A 14284-nucleotide genomic window follows, 5' to 3' on the forward strand; every position below is an offset into this window, starting at 1 on the left:
GACACCACATGTGTGCAAGCTGCAGCAGTTCAGAGAGGTCACTGTCACAGACAGGCAGAGGCAGATGATGTGGCCTGCTCCAAAAAGAAACAGGAACTCTCTACTTTTTATGGAAACAACAATACTCTTGGGTGAAAAACAGCCACCAGAGTGTGTTTTGTATAGTTTTGTACATGAACATTACATATCATTGACTACAAAAAAGACAAACAAACCTCAAAGGAAATCCACTGTTCTCTCACATATAATCACCAAAATTATGGGGGAGAAAAAGAGATATTTTAATTTTTTGCCAACTGGGCCGTTGAGAATATACAAGGGGCCCAGGGGGTTCAGAGGGGGAAAAATAATACGTTGTACACTCATCCCATCCGACCCATACATCTGTAGATCATTACTACATTTCTATAAGGATTTAAATATGTTGTTTTTATGTCACAATGCAAGGTTGACCTATTTGGATCTTAACACACTGTAAAAAAGACAGAACTGACACACAGAAGAAAGTGCTAACAGGCATGAAGAAAGATCAGCAGCCATCTGTCCAGGACGTGTGTGTGTGTGTGTGTGTGTGTGTGTGTGTGTGTGGTCAAACACTGGGTCAACAAGGCTCTCTGGGGACTGAACAGGACTTAAACACACACACATGCTGCAGGTGAGATCAGAGGGAAGCAGTAAGCTGAGAGCAGCCAACATGCTCATCCCACACATTATTAAGACTGACCTGGATGCTTCAGAGATTCAATCACTGCCATGCTACACTACACAATGATTTGCCTTTTTTTTTTTTTTTTTTGTTTAATCAGGACGACAGCCTATTTGCATATTTACTCTACTGTTTTACAAACAATTTACATACAAAAGAGTTAAAACAGTCAATTTCTGTATGAACACTACTACAGAAAGTTGTGCAAGTTTGAAAATATTGAATCCATGTCTTAAATACAAGCCTTGTTCTGAATGTATTTTGAACTTAGGACCTGGCTGTTACCAGAGATCTATTGGCTCCAGCTCGACAAACTCAGATAATTTCATGGTCAGACTGTCATAAATTTTGTAAGGTCAGGTTCCAAAAGGACACATTTGTTAAAGATTTTGTTGCTTTTGCACCAAATAAAATAATCTATTGAGGAATATACACTGTCAGAGACATGTGTGTCTCAGAAGTGTAATAAAACAAACACCATACTTGAAATAGTGACATCCTGAAGCCAGTCAGCCAGTTCAGAAGTCCTGAAAAATCCAATTCTATCAGTGCGAAAACCATTTGTTGATTCATTGATTATTCAAGTGACAGAAACTTCATTGACAACAACTTTGATCAAATGTAGACTGTTATTTTAAATTTAAGTAAAAATGCCCAAAATTGGCCGATTTAATATTTAACTTTACTTTTGAAATGGGAACTGTGGTAGTTTTGTACCTGGGCCCTATTTTTCCATGTTTTTGTTAGTGACATATGGGGGCAAACATTTTTGAACATGGTCCAGTATTAAGTGAGACCACTGCAGAAGGCAACATCAAAACAAGCTGCAATACAACCACTCAAGGCATGTTCACACCATTAATTTCTGTACTTGTTTTTGCCACTGACAGGATCAGATTGTTATTCTGACAACATTACTGGAAAGATCCTTACAGAGATAGACCTCTTTGTTTAAGAGTAAGATCCTTTTTTTTTTTTTTTTTTTTTTTTTTTCTTACAGGAAACAGCCTCCAAATTGCTATGGTCAAACCCACCAGACTCCATTTAAAAAAAACAGTAATTTTATCATCATAAAACATACTTCATTCACAGTTGACAGAAACAAAACAGATCCCCCAAAAGCCATTGTGCTTTGTCTTTTCACTGTCCCAACAATCTGCAACTCTGGATTGATTAAAATAAACCCCTTATTCACCCATTTAGATATGAAAATATGCTGGCTCTACACATGCTAATAGTACCATTTATTTTATTGGAGTCTGGTGGATTTTGCGATGGGGATTTCGGGGCTGTTTCTGGTTAAACAAAAAGAGTCTTACTCTTTTACATAAGGTCTACCTCTGTAGGGATCCTTCAGTAATGTTTTCACACACTTGTTATAACAATCTGAGCCTGTCAGCGGCAAAAACGAGTACTTTTAGTGGACTTTCGTTGACGGTGCAAACATGCCCTGAATGGTTACATTGCAGCCTGTTTCACTGTTGCTGGCTGCAGCCCTCCCACTCACTACTGGACCAATTAAAAAAATGCCACATTAGTCTTTTAAACACACAAGATGGGAAAATAGGGTCCAGGTTACCCTTGAAGTTACCATTTAAGTGATTGTGTGAGTTGTTTCAAGTTTATAATATTTGTGTTAATTAATACTTACTGTATGTTGATTTTTCTTGTCAAATGTCAAATGAGTTTAAGCCTCACAATATTTAAAATAATGACAGAAAAACAGGCCAAATTCAAACAGAATTTGGAAAAAAAATCAAACTGATTCCATAGGTCATTTTTAGACCTTTTTAGTTCCAAAACAACAAAATAATAAATCAGCTTAAAATGCACTCATTGTTTCTTAAACCTTTTTTTGTTTCAAGCCCAAATTTGTGATGAATAGTTGATTGATCTATTGAATGAATATTAATAGGTTATTATATTGATAACCGATTGAGAGTCATGGTTTCAGGTTCTCATATGTGAGGACTTGCTGCTTTTCTAAGTCTTAAATTACAGTAAATTGAATAATTTTGGTTTTGGACTGTTCATGAGACAAAACAAGACATTTAATAACGTGAATGTCATTTTTCAGTTTTCTGCCATTTTATAGTGTGAAGATGAATTGATTACTGAGATAATACACGGTATCTGCAGGTTTCAGCAAGCAAAATTTAAGACTTTTTAAGACCTTTTTAATGCCACTTGGAATGGAATTTAAGACCAAGATTTACAACAAGCGCCAAGCACATTTGAGACCACAGAGCTTTGGTGCCCTCTAGGGCATCCTTGATTGAGTGACTGACTGACCTTTATTTGTCAGGCACTTCTCCGTGGTGGAAGAAAGTGGCAGTTGATCGACCGACAACTGATAGGCTAACTGTAGTGCTAGCTAGTTAGCTAGGCTACCGCTACAACCTCTAGCTAAACAAGTCAAGTAGTCTATGCTATCACCTCAGAAACGACTGCGCGCGCTACCTGGCAGGCTAGTTCTCTTCACGCAACTGAAATGAATCTCTTTGCAACAGAAACGGAAAGCAATAAAAACAGTTGTCCCGTATTTTTTTAAGACCTCTGAGTGATGAATTTAAGACATTTGAATGAAATTGTAGGAATTTAAGACTTTTTAAGGCCTTTACTTTAGATACACAACTTTTTAAGGCTCTTTAAGGATCTGCGGACACCCTATAATAACCTCCAGATTAATGCATGATGAAAATAATCATCAAGTGCAGTCCTCTGCTCGTGAACTCAGTATTTCTAAAATCCCAGTTCAGTGGTCCCTACACTACATGTTACAGTGTTAATCGCCTTACATCATGATTTCATAATTACAGTCATGTTTGCACAGTTAAGTAAAAAGTAAGGTGCATTTTGAAAAACTAAATCAAATATGTCAATAGCCATGATGCCATGTTATCCCAACTTCACCTTCTCCTTCTGTGATCCCTCCTTCTCTGTCTTTGTCGACTCAATCTGTTCTTTTCAACACATGGCGGAGGTTTGTCTGGCTGCTGTGGATGTTAAGATGCACAGATCAATGGGAGGAAATGTGTAGAGTTGTGTGAGTGTGTGATGGGGGTTGTTAGAGAAAGAGAGAGAAAAAAGGGGTTAAGGGGGTTTGAGCGAAAGAGAGGGAGACAGAAACCGAGAGAGGAAAGGCGGAAAGAGGTATTGATTTTCTCGGGTTAAGCAGGGCCTGTAATTAAAATGTTAATTTGAGAAAGAGAGAGATAGTGTCCTGACAGCAGAGAGAGGGATAAGAGGACTGATAATCAGAATGACAGAACGGGACAGAGGGGAAGAAAGAGGGAGAGAGAGAGAGAACGAGAGGGGAAATAAAATAAAAGGAGGAGAGACCAGAGCAGAGCAAGGCTTCCTCTGAATGAATGAACACTGGAAGAAATGAGAAGAAAAGGAAGAGGAGAAGAAATATAGAGAAATGATAAATGTGATCCACTGACTAAGCTGAAAAGAGTCAAAGGAAGACAGAAAGCAATAGAAAGACTATTGTAATCAGAGAAAGTGAAAGAGAACAGATGAATTGATGTGATACGAAGAGGAACAATGACATACTGAGGCCTACAGAAAAATACCAAACCGAAAAAAAAAACAAACCCTTTTACAATCCAAGAGATTTGTCTGATACTAGTAATCATTGTCCAGAATAGTAATTATTTTTTAGAATTAGATCAAATATAAAAGTAGATGTTATCAACAGCTACAACTAGTTTGCAGGAAACATTATAACATGATAAAGCTGTCCATTTCATGCAGAGCTTTCAGGAAGTGCCTGTCTCACATGGTCACTTAATGTTATCATATGGTAAAAGAGTCCAGTAAGACCAGAAGGTGACACAGCCAAAACCATGTGTGCATCTTTATGAAATAGGTGGGGTAGGACGTTTGATAACTACGTGGTAGTGACTACTTGTTGGGCGGCTTGGAGAGCTGCTGAGGCTGGTTAGCTTACCAGTAAACACATTGTTGCTAGCTTGCCACAATAGATCTGAGATGTATCTATAGCATTGATTCCTTACAGCTGTTGCCTGTCTGTTGCTGACTTCTATTCTGTTTAGGCGTTTTAACTCAGGCAGAGCAGGGCTTGTGGTTGTATGCCTCTGCACGCCACTCAAGTTGTAGTTACAGTTTACATCCATGTCTGTCCAGACCCATATGTAGCCATGAGGAGTAGAGGATGCTTCAAATATGGATGTTTCTGCCAACGAGCTACAAATTCTGCAACATATTTACTCCACACACGTCTTCAACTCAGCAGCAGAAGATCTTTACAGTCACAACAGTTTCATGATGGACATCTCGGATTAGTGTCACCAGTTCAGAATCTGACCAATATCTCCCCTTCTGTTCTTGAGATATAACATTAGGTAATAGCCAGAAAATGTCCCAATGAAGTTGACCTTTGACCCTTTGGATATAAAATGTCATCACTTCATTATTTGATTCCAATAGAAATGTGTGTGAAATTTTCTCGTAATTAGTGTATGAAGTCCTATGACCTTCAACCACCAATTTCTAATCAGTTCATCGTTGAGTCCAAGTGGATATTTGTGCCAAATTTGAGGAAATTCCCTCAAGGCCTATTTGAGATACTGTGTTCATGAGAATGAAACAAACTTGAGGTCACAGTAACCTTGACCTTTGAACACCAAAATATAACGAGGTCATCTCTGAGCCCAAGTGGACGTTTGTGCCAAATTTATAAAAATTCATCAAGGCCTTTTAGAGATGTCATGATCATGAGAATGGGATGGACAGACGGACGGACAGACAACTCACTAACAGTGCAGAGGCATCATAAAACTAAATGGTGCAGCACAACTAATGTTAGCCTTTCTAATTTGTGTTCTCCCGCAAAATAATCGCTCAAACATCAACACTGTCGATATGGTTTGCTATCTGTCAACAGCAAAAAATTTCAAGTCAAAAATCACCAAAGTTGAGCTCCGTGCGAAGAAAGTAGATGTAATTTGACTGCATATATAGAAAACAATAAATGGTGTTTGACGCGCATTTTGAGTTCTCAGGCGAAATTTTGGATTAGCAGTCCTGCAGTCTGGAACTTTTCATTAGCAAATGACATGCCTATTGTATGCTTTTTTATCACAATCTTTTGCTGACATCTGTCACTTATTACTGTGTCCATGACTGTGTAATTACTATAAAGGACAAGCTTCATCCTAAATAAGATTCAATCACATTTACAAGATGAAAAAAAACTCATTTCATTAGTTAAGCATATAGCAAGATTAGAACACCATCACTTTACCTACAGGCCAACTGCTTAAACAAAGTAGCTCTTCACTGTGTGAAACACAGAAACACATACTTATAAACTATAAGTGTGCACTGTCATGGTACTGTACATACTCACAAACACACTAATTGTATATTAGTCCACAGCTGAAACTAGTTCCCCTCAAAAAACTCTGTAGCACCTGGCTGTTTTAGGACATTACTGAGTCTTTTTAAAAATGAACCATGTCTTTGTAAACATGTTCGCGTCTTCAGTAGGAACTAACATGCCTGAAAAGTGCCACAGACAGGACCGGGGATTCGGGAAGTATTGAGAGACAGACTACAGAGTTGTTGGTTTTAGTTTTTTTCATGAGATTTAAAACAAAAAGAGTGACATCAGCCTTATCCTTTAAATAGATAATTGAATTAAAAAGTATAAATATACAGTCTGAAGAATCCATATCATGATAAATCAAGCAAATGATGGATACACATGCAGAGTGCTTTTGCTGATGCTGGTGTGTGTGTGTGTGTGTGTGTGTGCATGTTTGTGTGTATGTGTGTGTGTGGGGGGTAAAATCTAGGTGCAGGGCTAATAGGGGCTCATTAAAGAGGTTGCATTGTTAATTTGGTATGGCCCCTGTAGATCATTACCTAGCCCACTAATCACCCTGACACACACACAGCTGTTTTGGGCACATCAGATACAATCTAATTACTTTAGCGTCTAATTGATTAGTAATGGAGGGAGGTGGGAGTAGAGAGGGACGGGCTCGCAGGTAAAAGAAGGAGCTCAGTGTGAATGTAATGACTCAGGAGGCTGGTGGGGAGTATTCGGCAGGGGTCAAAGGTCACCTCACAGCCACAACAACATGGCTGACCTAGCAATAATGGCATCGTCTGCAACATGTTCTATTATGGTGCCATTAACGCAGACACATAAAGACAGACACACACATACAGTAAAGAAACTAAAGTTCACATATGAATCTATATGAGTGATGGTGAGAAGCTTGAATATGGCTGACCGAGCAGCACAGTGAGAGTTTTAGTGTTTACTGTTGCCTGGAGCTCGCACATGGCTGCTGATAATGATATAAACAGCATTCAAATTCTATCAAAACATGCTGTCATGTAGCTGACACTGCAATAAGATGAGCAGGCAGTTGGTTAATGACCTGAACATTTGACCTCTAACCTATTGTGCTGCCTGGAGGATAGACACAATCCATATGAGTCCAATGCAGCCACAGTGCAAGAACGAACAATACTAAACAGATATTCATATGTAGCTAGTGATGACTGTGTGTGTGAAGGTAAATGGATGTGTTGACAGGACAGTATCCATCAAAGATACACCGGGAAAATGCTTGTGGGAAAAAAACTATCTGTCTCCATTACAAGGCTGTGCTGCATTCCAAATCAGACAAAAACACATAGTTAGCAGTCAGAAGCCAGCATGTGAGACTAGGGAAGACCACTATCTCACCTATGGTGAGCTGATTAGGCTCAATAGGCTTTTAAGGCAGTGTAATTTCTTGGGTTTATGATGAAAGTACTTTGGAGGTGACTGTAACATCAAACTGAGTGAATAAACAGACCAGTTGTAAAGCTGTGCGTCAGGTTTTTAAAGCTTCAGTAATCAATGTTTTCACATGAACGATCTCTCAGCTGACTGTGTGTAATCTAAAATGGTTCACGCGTACTGACAAATGGTGGTATTAGCGTGCATGTGAGTTCCTGTGTGTTTTTCTCACTGGCTGATAATGGCGACAGCATCGTTGCAATAGCATAGCACTCACCCTCCGGTTCCTCCACACATTAACACCGTTAGCTCTGTCAGCACTGCTGCCTTTGTTAGCACTGTTCACGGTGTTAGCACTGTTAGCTGCTTGCCCCTGGCTCAGCCACCTGAATGTTGAGAATTGTCTGCAGACAGTCACGGCCCAGACTGTGAATCACAGATATGCTCTGAATGTCGTACAGAGCTCCTTTAACCATGGTTGTATAAATAAACCCATTTAAGAATCACTTCACCTGCACATTACCAGCTGCTGTGGTTCTTTGAAGTGTGTGTGTGTTTGTTTGTAGAGTGTGTGTGTGTGAATCTTAAAAGATTAGGGCAGCAGCAGGTCTTCTTTTGTAGCTTAACCTCACTATTTATGCACGTGTCTGTAGGTTTGAGATGCACGTGTATGTGTGTGTGTGTGTGTGTGCCTGTGATGTTAGACTCATACCATACTCTGCTCGCAGATGCTCTGGAATATGCGGCTCATAGCCCTCTTTCTCTGGAACCTCATCGAAATCATCATCATCATCGTCATCGTCCTCTCCTTCGTCTGAAGCCCTCATCTAAAAAAGAGGAGGTAGGGTTTAGCTCCTAACATCAGAATTAGAAACACAATAACTCAGAACATGCAGAACTGTTTTTGACCAAGATCTATATTTCTGTGCGTATTTCTAATGCATTTTGTTTTGTGTGCACCGACAGTCCGATGAATTGTCAAAATTTGATTACATCACTGCTTTCCCAAGTACTTTTAACCTCATGAGACAGAGCAAACCTTAAATTAAAGAAGGATGTTTGTCAAACTACTATTTTGTTATTTCTACTTCGGAGCCAACACTTCAGGGAAACAGCTGCCTGCTAAGAGCTACAATATAGTTAATACAGTGTTACTTATACACTTCTATCGCCTGCTGTATACTGGTTGTCTGCATACACTTGCATAGTGTGTAGTCTTTTACTACTCTTTGTCATCCATCACCTACTGAGTGTTGAGCATAGCTCAGTCTAATGAGACTACAAACGTGTGTGTGTGTGTGTGTGTGTGTGTGTACAGCACATTAACCAGAGGGCAAAGCAGCTTGGCAGTGTGATGGACAGATAAGAAAGAAGAGAACAGCGAGGTAGTAACTAAAATTTTGGGTGTGAGACTGAAAGAGATGGACAAAGGATAAGCCTGTTGCTGAGATGTACAGTACAGTATGAACTAGAATAAGAAGAACACACTACACTACGCACACAGGCACCCTGAACAAAACAGACACAAATACTGGCGCACACACCGACCCTGGACAAGGTGATTTGATCATATTTCACAGGGAGATGATGAGTCTTGTGACCTTCAGGAGTTTAAACAACAAATGCAACACCTGCACAGTGTCCTGCAATAAAACCCACCTCAGTGAAGCTTGTTCCTTATGTGTTTGAAACATGAGCCTCACAAGCTGTTACAATTTAGTTATTTCTTCTACAAAACAAAACTAACAAAAAATACAATCACACATGTATTGACACAGGATGGCTTTGTCATTTATGGAAAAAAATGAGTAATCTGTAAACGGCGATAATATACTGTAGATAAGGAAATACAGTACAGAGGTCCAGCAGCTTAAAACCAATCAGCCCTCTTTGTTAGAGTGCAGTTCATGTTTAGAGACACCAACACTAAAGAAATTGTTACCAACACATATAGATTAATAAGCCCTCTTTGTTTATCTATTTTTGAGCCTATCACCTTTTCTCAGTAGTCTCCAGATTAATAAGGATGGTCCTAGAGATACACTGATCAACTGGCAAGTGACCTGAATCAGCCAATTTTCAGCTTGATCGACAGTAACGGTCACAGCTGTTCTCATTCAGAGGTCATCAAATACCAATGCTTTGTAGCGACTTTCAGACTCTCTTAGCAACTTCATTTCTACAAAGTGACTAGCAAGAAATTAAGCAACTTATTCAGAACAACAAGGAAAAAGTTGCAATCAGCCCAGAAAATTGCAGTCGGTGCATCTCAATCCTGCCAAAGTCTGAAGTTGTACACAACAACAACAACAAAAAAAAGCCCAAACCCAAGCCAAAACCTGATACTTTGTCAGGAACGTTGAGGCTCAGTCCAAATAGCAGAACTGTAAAATAAATCTTTTTTTGGAAGACTGGGACTTTATTGTACTTAAATTCTAGAAATTTGATGTTGGTACAGGAGGTCAGTAATTCCATGGAAGCAGTCTCTCTCTGCTATTAACAGCTGTAGAAAACTGCAATCCAGATATAGGCCATCAGGGTGAGGTATGAGCAATTCAAAGGACAGGTGTGATTTTTGTGCAAATCATTATATTCTTCCAGAAACAGATTAAGGGAAAATCAGAGTCCTTGTGTTAATGCATCTTAGTGCTGCCTTTTAGGTAGTTGACCTTAAAACACTACTAGACACAATGGAAAACTGTATTGGACACTCAGACACAGTTCTGATGTGGCTGAAGTCCTGACTTAAGGACAGGAGCTATTTTGTCTCTGTGACTAAGCATCCAAGCAGACCAACATCATGAGTGAAGTTCCCCAAGGCTCCATCCTAGGGCTCTCTATTATCTAACATTTAGTTGCTTCCTTTAGGTCAAATTACACCGAACAATAAAATCATCCATCATAATTCTTCATAGAAACAACACTCAGGTTTAAATAGCTCTGTCATCAAGTGATTGCAGTCAAATAGACTCATAGCAAGTATATTGAACAATTCTATAAATGGATGTGCCTGAATTTCCTCAGCAAAATTCACTGAAACAGAAATACAGTAAATGTCTTTGGCGCAAAAGAAGAAAGGCCTAGCACCAACCTTGACAATGAGAGTCAAAAATTATGGTCAGGCCTTCAGGGTTGCCACAAACTTTCATCAACAGAATTTTAAAACTTTTCCATGTCCTTTTAAGACCCATAATAAAAATTTAATACATTCACATAATATAATACAAACAGAACTATATTAGTACAGGTTACTCCAAATCTTAATTAGAATATTATAGGAATATTAATATTACACACAAAAAAATAGTAAATCCCTGTGCACAGCGGCGCAGTGCTTCTTCTAGGTGCCAGCTGGTGCAGGATAAATCACAGTCAAGAGTTCAAAAACTTCCAGCGCACACAAGAATATCAGGATTGACACAAAGTTTATTCAAAAATGTTAACAACAAAAGGAGCGAACAACGCGTTTCGCTTGTTGCGTCATCAGATTCAGCGAATCTGATGTTGCATCATCAGATTCAGCGAATCTGATGACGCAACAAGCGAAACGCGTTGAATAAACTTTGTGTCAATCCTGATATTCTAGTGTGCGCTGGAAGTTTTTGAACTCTTGACATTAATATTACACACCTTTGTAGGACCACACTCTACCTAATGAGCAGTTATTATGAAATCAAGTGTGCATTGGTGCTCTGAATGATTATTGAAATCCCTTGGCTGCCTAGTTCAATTGCGCAATCTCAAAAGTCCAGCACAATTTAAAAGTCTTAGAGGGGCACAGGTATGGAAACATGTTAAATCACACAGTCACAACTAGGGCTGCCACTAACGATTATTTTCATTGTCGACTAATCTGTCGATTATTCCTTCGATTAGTCGACTAATCATTTCATCAAAAAATGTGTTAAAATGTTGAAAAATGTCGGTCTGTCTCTCCCAAACCCCAAAAATATATATCATCTAATGTCTTGTTTCATACTCACGCCAAAGGGTTTTAGTTCACTGTCACGGGAGAGAGTGTAAAGCTGCCAATATTTGAACGCAAGAAGCTGCAATAAGAGTATTTTGGGGTACTTTTATAGTACTTTTCCATGAAAAATGACTCAAACCGATTAGTCGACTACTTAAATAGTCACCGATTATTTTAATAGTCGATTAGTCATCGATTAGTCGACTAATCGTGGCAGCCCTAGTCACAACACTATTTTTCTTGCCCCACTTGCCCGGTCAAACATATCAGATTCAAACTATCTGGTATACCTGGAGGGAGAGACTGAATGTGGAGAGAAAATTAGGAAAAATACATTTTTTATGTTACATTATGGAGGGTTATTCACAGAATGTAACTGTGAAAATTTAATTTAATTCCATGACTTTTGCCAAAACCTTTAAGGATTTTACAAATTCTATGACTTGTCAGGCCTGGAAAATGAAACTGTGGAGTTCCATGACTTTTCCTGGTTTTCTATGACCGAGGGAATCTGCGTCATGGACCCACACTAACTGATATACTGAATGCAACCAATTAACTGTCAGTGAGGAGCAAAACATCAACCAGACGATACATATTGAAATGGTGAATAGTTCCATACAGTTCATCCCTCATTCCTTCACTGTCCTCCTTGGGGTTGTGTGATCTCTTTGACTTAGGCAAGCACGAGATGGCAACCATTGTGTGTGTGTGTGTGTGTGTGTGTGTGTGTGTGTGTGTGTGTGTGTGTGTTTGTGTCTGTGTGTGTGTCTGTGTGTGATGAGCTGCTATCAGCCCTAAGCAGAATTTATGGTTTTTAATTTCCTGGTGAGGTTGTTAGCCATTGGCTGGGGTACAATGCAGAACACAACACTCCATACACACAGGGGTCATTTCCATAACACAAATGTGTGTGTGTGTAGTGGCTGCTATGTCTTTAACAGCTGAGGACACAGACACACACACTTAAGTCTAGCAGCATAATAATCACAGTGATTAGGGTTATGAGGAGCAGTAAAACCTAACGTTAAACTAACCCCTTATTCCCAAAGGCCTCTTTTTCATTAGTGCGTGTGTGTGTGTGTGTGTGTGTGTGTGTGTGTGAGAGAGAGAGTGATAGCAAGGCTGCTGTGTTACCGCTGATAAAGCCCATTAGAATGTTTGAATTAGTTTACAAATGATGAGTCCTTAGATGATTACTAAAACACACCCACACGCACATAACTGAACCATAAGACAGCGTCAGTTAACCATGTCACAGCCCTGAACACACCTCTTGATCCTGTGCACAGAGACCAATTAAAACACTTCATATTACAATGCTCACTATTCAGTTAACTAGCAACTAAACAATTAAAGCCTAATTAGTTGTCGTTAATGCAGCCGCAAAGGCTGAGCCATGGTGGGTGGTCTGAGAGGGAGAGGAAACAGGCCTCATTTATGAAATGTGAAAACAATATATAAAAGAAGAAAATAATAATGAATAAAGTGAACACTATTTTAGATGCCCTTTTCTTTTAAGATCCCATGACCAAATGTTTTTCTCAATAGATTCTTTGCATATGATATCGTACATCGGTGCGCTGTCCAGATGAAAGGCAGACACCACAAATGCCTATGATTTGAACTCTTTACAGCTGTTCCATAGATCAAATTCAGATAACACAAAGACCACATCAAGTTCAAAAAATAGTGGGAGAAGTAAAAAAACAAAGAAAAAAAAAAAAAATGACCTTTGACCTTTATAAAATGCCATCACTTTTATTTTATCCTATTAGACATTTGTGTGAAATTATGTCAAAATTAGTGAATGAATGCCTAAATTGTGGCCAAAAACATTCTGTGAGGTCACAGTGACCTTGACCTTTGAGCACCAAATTGTAATCAGTTTTTGGTGAGTCCAAGTGGACGTTTGTGCTAAATCTGAAAAATTCCCCCAAGGCGTTCTTGAGATATCACACTCACAAGAATGGGACAGATACAAGGTCACTGTGACCTTGACCTTTGACCTATGACCACCTCATCCTTTTGTGCAAGTGGACTTTTTGCCAAATTCTCTCAAAGGCTTCTTGAGATACTGCATTCACGAGAATGGGATGGACAACCTGTAACCATAATGCCTCCAGCCATGGCTATCGCTGGCGCACAGCGATATAAAGTCACTGAGGAAAAGCGGCAGATGTAGATCAAAATCCTCCATCTTCAGTCTGGAGGAGTGGAGCCAACTAATTTCAAACATGAACATTAAAGCGCTGTGTTAAAAATACCTTGAGTTGGATGCTGTTACAATGTGCTGTGAGAACTTCTCTGTGTTTCATTTGTTGTAAAAGCATGTTGGACTTCCAATAATATCTCCTTTTTTATAGCAGTAAAATTAAAAAAAGGGAATTCCACTATTACCATTTAAAAATTAAGTGACTGCTATCTGTGTGAAATGTAATGCTGCAGAAAGCAAAAGGTAGTGAGGTAAAATTCCCCTGACTCTGATAAAAACAGAGCTGTTATTACTATAAATGATCCTTTTAATCTAAGAGAGGATGCTGCACAGGGCCAACCTGAAGTGTGAGATACTGAGGTTCCATCTTATTTATTTCTCAAAGAAAAGCTGAGAGAATGCTGTTAAACAGAAGTGTAACATTTTAAACACCAAACCAAACTTTCTCCATTACTCCACTCCACTGCTACACTTATTCATCCTCACAGCACAATGAATTCACACACAGCACACGTATACACACATACACACAGATATAGTCTCTATAGGTTTTGTGCTTGTCTACTTTAATCCCAGCTGGTTTATTCTGCTCTGATCAATGACCTAAGACTAAGAAGTGATCACCCA

At 39.1% G+C, this 14284-nt stretch overlaps 1 protein-coding gene across 1 annotated transcript in view; it reads right to left on the bottom strand.

Moving 5' to 3' along the window:
• The window catches only part of uvssa (UV-stimulated scaffold protein A), a 44635-nt gene that overhangs the window by 11895 nt on the left and 18456 nt on the right, over positions 1-14284 (bottom strand). Inside the window, exon 9 of the mRNA XM_033633647.2 lies at positions 8185-8299. Within this exon, the coding sequence (XP_033489538.1) occupies positions 8185-8299 (115 nt within the window). The remainder of the gene's footprint in view (positions 1-8184; positions 8300-14284) is intronic.

Source organism: Epinephelus lanceolatus, chromosome 7 (assembly GCF_041903045.1).
Source record: "Epinephelus lanceolatus isolate andai-2023 chromosome 7, ASM4190304v1, whole genome shotgun sequence".
In the NCBI taxonomy this organism is placed as follows: domain Eukaryota; kingdom Metazoa; phylum Chordata; class Actinopteri; order Perciformes; family Serranidae; genus Epinephelus; species Epinephelus lanceolatus.